This window comes from Anoplopoma fimbria, chromosome 14 (assembly GCF_027596085.1).
Source record: "Anoplopoma fimbria isolate UVic2021 breed Golden Eagle Sablefish chromosome 14, Afim_UVic_2022, whole genome shotgun sequence".
NCBI classification, from domain to species: domain Eukaryota; kingdom Metazoa; phylum Chordata; class Actinopteri; order Perciformes; family Anoplopomatidae; genus Anoplopoma; species Anoplopoma fimbria.
In genome coordinates, this window is record NC_072462.1 from 3,260,469 (window position 1) to 3,272,597 (window position 12,129).

At 39.5% G+C, this 12,129-nt stretch overlaps 1 protein-coding gene across 7 annotated transcripts in view; it reads left to right on the forward strand.

Moving 5' to 3' along the window:
* pde8b (phosphodiesterase 8B) overlaps positions 1 to 9,920 on the forward strand; it is a 38,799-nt gene extending 28,879 nt beyond the window's left edge. For 6 of the 7 annotated variants that reach the window (XM_054611871.1, XM_054611873.1, XM_054611876.1 and 3 more), the window contains 10 exons: positions 1,076 to 1,152; positions 2,028 to 2,192; positions 2,933 to 2,978; positions 4,096 to 4,225; positions 5,164 to 5,362; positions 6,251 to 6,468; positions 6,588 to 6,726; positions 7,402 to 7,569; positions 7,740 to 7,869; positions 9,811 to 9,920. In XM_054611871.1, the coding sequence (XP_054467846.1) occupies positions 1,076 to 1,152; positions 2,028 to 2,192; positions 2,933 to 2,978; positions 4,096 to 4,225; positions 5,164 to 5,362; positions 6,251 to 6,468; positions 6,588 to 6,726; positions 7,402 to 7,569; positions 7,740 to 7,869; positions 9,811 to 9,920 (1,382 nt within the window). The remainder of the gene's footprint in view (positions 1 to 1,075; positions 1,153 to 2,027; positions 2,193 to 2,932; positions 2,979 to 4,095; positions 4,226 to 5,163; positions 5,363 to 6,250; positions 6,469 to 6,587; positions 6,727 to 7,401; positions 7,570 to 7,739; positions 7,870 to 9,810) is intronic. The other variant, XM_054611874.1, reaches the window with a different exon arrangement.
* Positions 9,921 to 12,129: the final 2,209 nt, after the last annotated feature.

A 12,129-nucleotide genomic window follows, 5' to 3' on the forward strand; every position in this document is an offset into this window, starting at 1 on the left:
AAACAGAGACTCATGTTTGTATTGTAGTGTGCATGTAAAGCAAGTGGCGTCGAATGATTGTAGCTCCAGTTTGTGCCACTCTGTCGAAGAGATTATGCAAAAAATCAATCTGTACCTAGAAAGATGCACTGATTAGAGTGCAGATCTCCACTAAGGGTGTCTGTGACGACCACAGCTGTAAATACAACATACAATTCGCTAAACCCCCGTCTAGACAACAAGTTTATCAGACATGTTTTTCACTCGCACGTCTCACACAACAGTAAATGGAAGTGTTTCTTTAGGCTTCAAGTCTACTGAGCAAACTGTTTTCTCTGGCCGTGGTGCAGCAGCATGAAGTGAGTGAGGAGTAAGCAGTCAATCAATGGAAGTATCAATCAGGCAATAAAAGATGTTATGAAAAAGTGTGAGTCACTGCAAACAGGAGAGGTCCTTGAGCATGCAGCCATGAATAAGCACCCAAAAATATAATGCAGTTTGTTGCAGCAGCGTGAGAGATTAGCCGTAGACAGACACAGAGATGCACACACACACACACACACACACACACACACACACACACACACACACACACACACACACACACACACACACACACACACGATCGATCTCATTGTCTCCTGGCTGAGATGATAATAATAATAAGATAGAGAATTAAAAAGTGTGAGCACAAAGGAAGAGAGAGGGGAGATGAGTCAGACAGCGTCGCGGTCGGCTCTTGAACTAAAGAGAACCTAAAGAGAGAAGTCGTGGGCTGATGACATCATCTCACTTTGACACAGCTGCTGCTATTTTCAGGAATCTCTCTCCGCTGAGTGCAAACCGCTTCCCCTTCTTTGTCTTCTCGTCCTTCATTACCTTTGTATTACAATTGCTCGACGTACTTCCTCTTTTGTACATTTTCTAAACATCTTTTGACGAGGGCAAACAATTGAAGGCCCTTTGATCTATTTCTGTGTATTACAGTCTTAATGATGTTAATTATAAAAGGCTTAATAGACTATAGGGGCTGATGATCAATGAGTCACACCATCATGATTCATTAAATCATTTTTTATTTATTTTTTAATTGCAGCTCCAAGTTTACAGAATAGAAGATATTCCTCCGTCGCCAGGATTCACTCCATGACCATCGAGGCTCCCATCACAAAGGTACGCTGCCTTCAGCATTCAGTCATAAAAACAAAAAACCTTGGGATGTAGTATTTGTATTTTCTTAGTTAATTTACTAAATAAAACAATACACATACATTATGCATGTTTTTTTCTCTATTAAAGTCAAATTAAGGACTTTTTAATTGCACACCTTTATGGATTTATATGGATTTGTTAAGGATGCTCACTGAAACTAAACTAAACTTCTGCCTACTCCTTTTTGAACTTCTATATATCGATATTTATTTATTTAGTTACATTATTTCGAATTTGCTGTTTGTTTGCTGTTAATTGTATTACTAATTATTGTTCTATTTTCTTTTATCTGTTCTATGTTGAAAAACAAATACCTCTAATGCCTAGCAACAGGAGATCACAACTCAAAATGTCCAAAAAGTTGAGAAGACCATGAAATGTTCCAAAAAAAACAAAAGAGCATTTAACTTTATTTAATAGATGATGAATTTTTTGAGAATAAAAAAAAAAATGATTTGCAGTAAAACAATTTTTTTTGTTTCTGCATTCATAGCAGGAAGCTACATTTCTTAGGATTGTTGTGAAAGAGCACCATGTTTTTGGAAATTCTTATTTTGTTTTTCTCCACTATTTCTGCAGCATCGGGGCATTTCATACTGTGTTTGTCACATTTAAATAAAAATGTAATCATACTGCAGGTCCTGTGATGCTCTTGTGTGTTCGAGAAGCAGCTTTTTTTAGTAGACAACATTTTCTCCAGCGTCACATGAACATCTCCATTACACAAAGAAAGGAGCTCTCTGTTTTCTAACATATCTTGCAGAGGGGTTTTCGTGCATGTATGTGGTGTCTGTTCTGCAGCATAAAGATATTTCTCCTTTTTCCCTCCTCCCCAGGTGATAAACATCATCAACGCGGCCCAGGAGAGCAGTCCGGTGACGGTGGCCGAGGCCCTGGATCGGGTTTTGGAGATCCTGAGGACCACGGAGCTCTACTCCCCTCAGCTCGCCTCCAAAGAAGACGACCCCCACACCAACGACCTGGTCGGGGGGCTCATGAGTGTAAGAGAACGTGTAGATACTCAGTGTCGGCTTCTGAGTTCATTCATAACTATACATGCATCAAACTCTTTATAAGGAGAAGTTTGAAATATACTTCTTTTTTTTTTAATCACATTGTAAAAATGTTCTGACCTCATGCGTCTGATATTGAACGTGCATTCTCGTTGAACCAAGAATTTTTTTGGCTTCCAATATCAAATCTGTGTTTTTCGATGTGCCAAGAGAGTCTTTGTTTATTTATTTTGTTCTGAATTTTGTTGAACAAGACCGACTTTGAAGTGAGTCACTGCACGCAGATGGTGATTGTAATTATTAGGAACCATTGGTTGACTGCAGATATAAATATCAAATTATACATATTTTTCTGCTAATCCCATGAAAAGATTGAAACAAACTAGGAATTGATCTGCTATGAAGTATTATATACATCATCCTGCTACAACAAGTTGTATATTTAAATATTAAAAAACAAAGACGCCACGGACAGGATACAGTAGTCAAAAAGTATTGAGACACTGACTAACTCATTGTTGTTTTTTTCACAATAAATAAAAAGAATAACACAAGTCCTATCAGTTTTCCCATTACTTGAGATTTGTGTTTTGCAGAAAGAGATTTATTGAGTAAATGGAGTTAAAGCTTTGGATAAATGATGTGCTATAATTTAAAGCTTTAGATGAATCAAAGAACAATCAATGTCTTCCTACAATCAATTTTCTTATTTTTGTTTTTCTCTCCAGGACGGGCTGCGGAGACTCTCTGGGAATGAATATGTCTTCTGCAAAAGTAAGTTTAAAGAACCAATGAACTATCGGTGATATTGATATAATACAATATGATATTAGTAGTAATATAATATAATAACCTCTTAAAGGCCCCTGCACAGCCACAGTACTTTTTACTCACCATGCAATTGATAGACCCAATATGTTAATAGAAACATAGCATGGTTTAGTCGCATTTCTAGTTTTTCATTAAGACTGAGGAGGGCCAAACGGCCAGACTGGCTCTCTCCAAAGTAAACATGGTTTATAATGTGCGTTTAATACATTCACAAAAAGTTTTGTTTTACAGGATGATATGTGATGTTTGAGAGAGCTAGGCTAGCTGTTTCCCCCCTTTTCCAGTCTTTATGCTAAACTAAGCTAATCAACTCCCAACTCCAGATTCATATTTAACGCACATATATGATCGTGATCATAATCTTCTCATCTAACTCTCTGCAAAAAGTATAAATACATTTTCAGCGCTCTGATGTTGACTTTCCTTTCTTCACAAGATTACATTGTAAACGATATTTAAGACATTTAATGTGCATGCATTAAGAAAAGAGTGGGAGTACAGACGTGTTTTAACCTGTGGCCCTCATTATCACAGAGATTATGTAACATAATCTGCTGCCTTGAATGAATCTAATGAATAAATATTACCCATTTAGTGCTTATTGTCGTGATGAATGTTCTTGAAGAGTGTGAATTCTTCCATCTGAGTTCATTACATAACCCCATTATGATGATTAAAGTCACAAGAGCACTTAACTGAGAGAAGATCTACTTCAAGAGTCTGTTTTCCAAGAAATTATCTTTGCAATTCGTTAAATTGGAAACAGGATTTTTCTCTCAGAGCTGCAGCGACTTCTGCTCTCGTACAATTCTTTAAACAATCTTATCACACACCATCTTAAACCGACGTTTCAAAGGAGCCAGATTTACAAAGTATATAGATATCAGAGAGCCAAGACTGGCACAGAATTTCATTTTTCATCCGTCAAATCCCAAACAGCTCCCTCTCGGTTTGCTCCTTTTATGGTCAAATCACCTTGAACTGCATGTGTGTTTGTGTGTGTGTGTGTGTGTGTGTGTGTTTGTGTGTTTGTGTGTGCACGCGTCTGTCCGTCTGCTAGATATGAGCCAGAGCCAGCTGGCCATCCCCGTCACTCTGAATGACGTCCCTCCATCCATCGCTGAGATGCTGAACGATGAGGAGTGCTGGGAGTTCAACATCCTGGAGCTGGAGGCGGCGACACACAAGAGGTACGGAGACAATGGACACTGAAAGAGTGGAGGAAGACAAAGACACATTCTTAATATCATAAAAAGGGATTATATGACTTAATTGAGGTATCACTCCAGCGGTTTCTCAGTTTATTGTTACACTTCTTTTAAATCCTCAAAGAATTATCAGGTGACTTCATGTGAATGATGAAGGAAACCAAATGTGTTGATGATTCAAATGTTTAAATAGAAGAACAAGCATTAAAGGAGTAGTTCAAGATTTGGGGAAATGCTTTTATTCACTTTCTTGGAGGCGATATGGCCAAAATCTTCACTCCCTTTATGGGTCATTCATGTCGATAATGATTTATATCACAATATATAGCATGTTCTCTAGTAAGTCAAAAAGAAAATAGTCAAAGAAATGTAACCCCGGTGTGAATTAAATACTTGACGAATAAGTATTTTCTAATTTAATTAAAAAGATTTGTGCAAATTGGACGTAATCAGTTTTAAGTGAAATCATAGAGGGAGAATGAATAAAAATATCCATATTTCCTGTTTGTTAATCGCATTGAACTGAGTTCTAATGTAAAGTGTGAATTAAATACAAAAGGGCTATCTTCACACGATTTCCTTTTGAGTTAATACGTGCTTGTTATTGTAAATTTAGACAACGTAATTATGTGCCACAATAACTCAATATATGATTTCATCACAATATGATTCCATTGAAAGAAGATCAATTACCTTATTTAATTAGCGCCTAGCCCTCATGTGATGAGAGATCAATGCCATTCTTATGTTTTGACAGCCAGCAGCCATGTAGCTTTTGAAAAATATCCAACGTGTATATAATTATAAATGTGCTAAAAATATGCCAATGCAGAAAGAAGGGATAACAAAGATACCACGATGAAGCAAAAAGAGTTGGACACAGAAGTATTGAGTTGTCTTTTTGTGCGTTTCCTCTGCAGGCCGCTGACTTACCTCGGGCTGAAGATCTTCGCAAGTTTCGGCGTGTGCGAGTTCCTGAACTGCTCGGACGCCACGCTGCGCTCCTGGCTGCAGCTCATGGAGGCCAGCTACCACTCCTCCAACTCCTACCACAACTCCACCCATGCTGCAGACGTGCTGCACGCCACCGCCTACTTCCTCCGCAAAGAGAGAGTCAAGGTACCACCCGCAGTGTTTATTACGTCCTAATGATGTTTAATGCTTTTTATAGCTTCCATTAATTAAATCAACACAATCTTTAATAATGAGAGCTTGGAGACTTGTAACCACAGATATAGTGATAGAAAAAAAAGAGAATTTCTGTCTCAACTATACATAAGAGGGATTGTTCCCCTGTTGCTCCTCCTGTGTTTACTTCCTTTTTTGTCCCCAGTTAAAAGACTCTTTGCAGAGTTTACCTTATCTGAATCGAGGGTCTTAGGACTCAGGGGTCATATGGGTACAGATTATAAAGCCCTTATAAAATTGGGATTTTGGGCTTTAGAAATGAAATTGACTTGCCATACATGGCTTTTAGCCAATAAAACATTGCTTATATAACCCAAGCATCACACTAACAAGGCACAAATGCACCAAAATGAACAAAAATAACTGCACTTTGCAATATCTACTTTTGGACGCTGGACTGAAAAATATGCAGAATGCGTTCATATTTATCTATAAAATATGATATATTAGGTTAAGAAATGTACGTCCACATTTTATTAGCCACTTTAGCTAAATTCCAATCATACCAAGGCATATGGAATACAGTACAACAGAGGCGTCTGCCTCCTGTCACAAATCCAGTATGTTTAAATGCCATTTTTGAACAAGATGCTTTCAAATAAATAATATTCCCGACAGGGGTTATGTGCTAGTTCTGTATTGAACATACTTTATTGGCACTGTCGTCCAAAACAAAGCCATTTCTTAATGTCAGAGTGTGAATACTGCTGATATTATGGTAATCCATCATACAGCTTCATTTATTAACAATAACGGTGAATATGTATATGCAGTCCAGTACTGACGTCCCTCTGTGTCTCTGCTGTGCTTTCTCTTCAGAACAGTCTGGACCAGCTGGATGAGGTAGCTGCTCTGATAGCGGCCACTGTTCACGACGTGGATCACCCTGGCAGGACCAACTCCTTCTTGTGTAACGCCGGCAGCGAGCTGGCCATCCTCTACAACGACACGGCCGTGCTGGAGAGCCACCACGCCGCCCTCGCCTTCCAGCTCACGGTCCGAGACAGCAAGAGCAACATCTTCAAGAACACAGACAGGTCGGTAGCTGCAGCTTTGTGTTCATGGAGTATCAGAGTGTGACTTTATAATCCTTGTATTCGCATGAGACGGATCCAGATCTTTACTTTATCTTCTCTGTCTCCATCACTGCTGACAGGAATCAGTTTCGAACACTGCGACAGGCAATCATAGACATGGTGCTGGCTACAGAGATGACCAGACACTTTGAGCACGTCAGCAAGTTTGTCAACAGCATCAACAAGCCAATGGCCGCCATAGAGGAGACCAGCACGAGTGTAAGTGTTCTCAGTTTGTTACATCTTTAAGATTAAACATGGCAGGTCTGTTATTTGCTAATCATTTCTTCAAAATTTCATGAAAAGAACTCTTTGTTTGTTACTGAATAAAGTCATAGTATTGTATCGACCGCCTCAGGTCCCATAAGGTGATATTGTTTATCTTGTGTTTATTATCTTGTATGACATATACCATGGCTTTATTTGAGGGTTTTTTTATGATATACTACACTGCGTCTTTTTAGACATGCTATACTATGACATATTATAGTATTACTTTTTCGACATACTATGCTGGGTACAATAGTATGACGAAAAAATCATAAAAAGTCAAAGTATAGCACCTAAAAACATTTTTAAAATCATAGTATAGCATTTCGAAAAATAAAAAAAAAATCATAGTATTGTATGTCGAAAAAGTCATCAAATACAAAACATGAAAAATGATAAAAAAGTAAGTATGTCAAAAAAAAGAATTACATCGTTCTCTTAAGGTAACTTTCAAGGAAATTATACAAAACTTACAGACGTAAAATAAAGTGTGACATGAAAATCTATATATATATATATATATATATATATATATATAAAATATAAAATATATATATTATATAGTCAATAAATGTGTATAAGCTAACCTATCATTTCTACATTTGTCCTTTGTGTCTCCTGCAGAGCGTGAACAGCGACTGTGACGGTCAGGCCAACATCAGGAACTCTCCAGAGAACCGTCTGCTCATCAAGAGGATGTTGATCAAGTGTGCAGATGTGGCGAACCCCTGCAGACCGCTGGAGCTCTGCATCGAGTGGGCCGGACGCATCTCAGAGGAGTACTTTGCACAGGTGTGGGAACGGCACTAATGATGATTAATTCAATAGAAAGAATAAGAGCATAAGTGTATCTGTAAATGGAGGCAAAGCATTTGTTCAATTTCATCATCTCATTTATGGTCTCTCACATTCAGGTGTTTTTAGTGCTTCGTTGTGATTTCTGTGTGTTTTTTCGGCTGCAGACGGATGAGGAGAAGAGACAAGGGCTGCCCGTGGTGATGCCGGTGTTTGACAGGAACACCTGCAGCGTGCCCAAATCTCAGATCTCCTTCATGGACTATTTCATCACTGACATGTTTGACGCCTGGGATGGTAAGAACTACAAGTGTTTTACTGTATTTTTCCAATTCCAAGTAGGCTAGATAGTTCCTGATGTACAGCCCTGTATATATTTACTATAAAGTCTGATTGTCATAGTTTGAGTCACACACTTTACAAGCTTAAATGTTTACTTTTAAAGGACTTAAGTACGTTAAATAATTGGCTCGGTGAACTTTCCTCACCTGCTTTTTATCTGGTCGTTTGTCTGTTGGATGTCTGCTATTAAGTCCACTTCTAATTACAATTGTTTGCATCTTTTCTTTGTTCTTCTCAAAATGAAGTTAAGAGATTGAGCATGGATGTTCAATCTTTATACCTTTTTATAACTTTGGTTAGAAAAACAAAATCTGAAGTTGCAAGCTAATTTTGAGTGCTTTCAGCCACATCTCAGTCCGACTCAGCAGATGCACTTTGTTCAGATTGTTGAAAAGCTCAAGTAAAAGCTAGTAAATAGACCTCAAGTTCCAGTTTCCTTTAATTGGATTTCTATTTCAATTGTGACTAAAGTAGAAACAGATCTAGCCTGGTACGGTTCTGATTTGTTTAGTTATTCAAATAGAAAACAATTACCAGGATAAAACAGAAGCTCAAACTTTCAGATCCTCACTCCTGCCCTCCTTCTCTTCTTCTAATAATGGCTTCATTTATCTCTGCATTCTGCAGGATAGAAAATCACAGGAAAGGATTCCTCGGTGCTTATCGCTCCCCATTCCCACTGAACTTCCCTTTTAGTTTAGTCTCCCCCAAGAGGGAACATGTTTACTGTCAACGCTGCTCTGATGTCACGGAAAGATTCCGAACGCCAGTGGGACGGAGAGAGAAACAGTAGAGGGGAGGGGGGTTGGCGATCACTCGGGGTTAAGGGAGAGGAAGAGCAACTGCACAGATTATGTAGTTACACATAAACACGCAAACACAAGCAGCCGCTTCCAGTTCACCAGGGTCACTGTGGGGTCACGGTGGGGTCACGGCGGGGTCACGGCGGGGTCACCGTTAGCTCCAGAGAGACAGCGAGGGTCATCAACGGGCCGGAAACCAGGACGTAAACAACACGGGGAGAGAGAGGCAGAGAGACCTTTTCACCCCACGAGTCCTTTAATGTGGGAGAAACATTGAAGTGTGTACACAACATTAACCACTGTACATGAACTAACCACACACACACACACACACACACACACACACACACACACACACACGTTCCTACCAGCTCATGTGGAATGAAACAGGAAGTGTCTGATGGCAGGTCTGGCTTGTCTGTTTGTGTTTATTCCTGAAGCCTTAAAGGATAGTTGCCCCCGTTTTTTTTTTAAGTTTTTAAAGTTTTTAAAATGTAAGAGACGGTGGGCAAAGATTCTGTGTAAAAAGTTCAGCAGAGGTTAATTTAGGGCTTCAGAAGTCTGTTTGTCAAATCAACAAAATTCTAAAGCTGTAATGATTAGTCGAAAGAAAGAAAATTAAACGGAAACCATAAATAATACTTTTGGTTTTTTTGCAAACATGTGGTTGCAGTTTCTCCAGTGGGAGGTTTGCTGGCTTTCTCCTTTTAAAAAAACAAATATTTTGGGGTCAAAGACATTAAATTGGAGCATTTTCCCCCTTTTTTCTTTTTACATTTTAGAAACAAAGACTTCATAAATTGAACAGGTTTATTGTTAAATAAAAAAATGAAATAAAATGCAGACTAATCTATGATCAGAAAATCTAAATTTCCCAGCTAGTTGCACAAAGTATGAAAATATTTATACTAAGGAAGTCCAACTCAGACTGCTGAAGCTTCACTTTAACTTGAAACACTTTTTTGCAAAGAATAAGAAAAGGGAAGATTACAGCAACTATAATGTCTTAATGTGCATGTGGTCATGGGAAGTATCATTTAAATTTTGTTTTTTTCTTCAACCCACCTTAACTTCTCTGTGCACCCCCTCTCAGCCTTTGCCAGCCTGCCTGGTCTCATGGAGCACCTGTCAGAGAACTACAAGTACTGGAAGGGCTTGGACGAGATGAAGTGCAAGAGCCTGCGTCCTCCTCCTCCTTCTTGACCTCCTCCTCCTCCTCCTCCTCCTCCTCATCACCTCCTCCTCCATCACCCACCGGGCAGGGTGGGACAGCCAACGCAGCCCCGCGGTGGAACGATTGGTCTCTTCAGCGGTGATTGGATGGAGCTCTGCGCCCCTGACGGACACGTTAACGAGCCCCGGAGCAGGCTGGGCGAGCGGGGAGCAGAAATCACTGACTGATGAAAACACGGAGACAACGTTTTTAAATCTCAAATCACAGCCTCTTTTCCTGCGTGGTTGTTGTCGGAGGTCGGTGTTCTTCCATCGGAGAACAGGTTGTCATTTGAGGGGCCCATCTCGGACTTCACGGCCCTGATAAGTATTCCTACTAGCACCTCTACGAGGCTGTGAGCACCTCGCGGATCACCTGACAATCTGTACCATACAGTGTAACACAACCAGAAACCTGCACTTTAACTAATCAAGACATTTTTTTATTTCCAGCATCCTCTTGCTGTTTTGTTTTTAATCCTTGTCAAACAAATCTTTTCACTCTACGTCTGTCTGTTGCTGTAACAAAAAAAACAAAAAAAACGTGGTGAATGAGATGGAGACCAAAGCTAGAGGCGCTCACTTTCCAAATTGCCAACTTCTGAAGGTGCTCAGCTGGATTTATTCGCTCTTCTGAGCTGTGATGTGGTCCACAGTGTGAGGGACACTTTGACTTGTGCACGGGGAGAACTTGCTGGGAAGATTTAAGAATCTTGGGAGCTCTAGAGAGAGTTATCCGAGGTCCAATCAGAGGGGGAGAAGCAGCCGTGCACACAGGTTTTCAGAGCTGACATCTACAAAGAGCTGCGTTCGGATGACTGCTGGATTTAAAGATCATGTAGCTACCAAACAGTGTCGTCGTCCTTTTTGTTGAGATCTTTGTCCGAACAAATTTGAGGAAGGGAATTGCACTGTGTCACCTGTTTATCTGCGATGCATTCATCAAGTAATACCAGATGTTACACACATAGCTTTGTGACACTAACTGTAGACGTTTGAGAGGAAAAAAACGAATCCGACCTGCGAGTATAAGCTCAGTATGTGAAGCTACACTGACTGTTGTTCGGTGCACAAATCCTGTAGAGGCCATGCAACGCTAGTGTGGGAGTAGCGAGTAGCTGTGTCGGACCTCACAGTGACCTGACTCCGTGTTTGGATCCAGCTTGTACAAATAAAAATAGATAAATAAATAAAAGCAGCTGCAGAGCTCAGAGTCTGTCTGCAATCAACTCCGGATCTCAACACGGTTATTGTTCGACCGATTTACTGTATTCTCAAAATCCTGCGACTGCTGTTTTGGGGAGAAATCTAGTCCTGCACATGATTTCCAGATTATTTGGATTCAAGAGAAATAAGACATCAGATCATGAGGTCTGCTGGTTGTGTCTGCCCTCTGGTGGCCACATGGGGCCATTGCAGAGGTGGTAAATATGGTGAATCATCTGTCATGTCACTTATTACCCCACTGTGACTGAGAAAAGAGATTATAAAGATCTGGTTTTAATATTTGAGAATTGAACCAGTGTTACCTCTTAGTTAATGCAGCTTTTCAGAGCACTTTTATTAAATTAAACGGTATTCCAAAGCGTTACTACTTGCAGCATATTGAAACCTTTGATATTATTTTATAAAGAAAATTGGTTAAATCTACAGATATCCATAAACTATCTGAGCTGCTTTGGTGAAATTGTGAAAAGTCATTATTATGAAATACCAGCTCTAGTCCCCAGATGTTTTCATCCAGAAAACATTACAAAATATGAACCAGAGGCACAGAGAGCTCTTTACTGGTGCCTTAGTCTTTGGTCAACTTTACAAAAACAGAAATAGTTTTGGTTGAAATAGTTCCTACTCTCCTCTAAAGAAAAGCCATACATATTTTAGATATTAAAAACATATATATTTGACCTCGGACATGTTATCCTTTTTGTTTTGTTTGTTTTTTAAACAGAACTTAAACTGGTTTTAACTTTGAGCTTTTTAAAAGACAGAAACTGAATCAGGGGGAAGTTGGATCAGATGTGAATTCCACTATCGGTTTCTGTTATTGTTTCAGTTCACTTTAAAGACACAGAACTGGTCACTTCCACGTTCAACGTATTCACAATGATATGAAGTAATTTAACTGATGACCAAGGTCTTAATCAACGCCTTAACCGTGTCCCGTCTCAGTGTTTAGGTCTGCTTTTGTTGCAATACA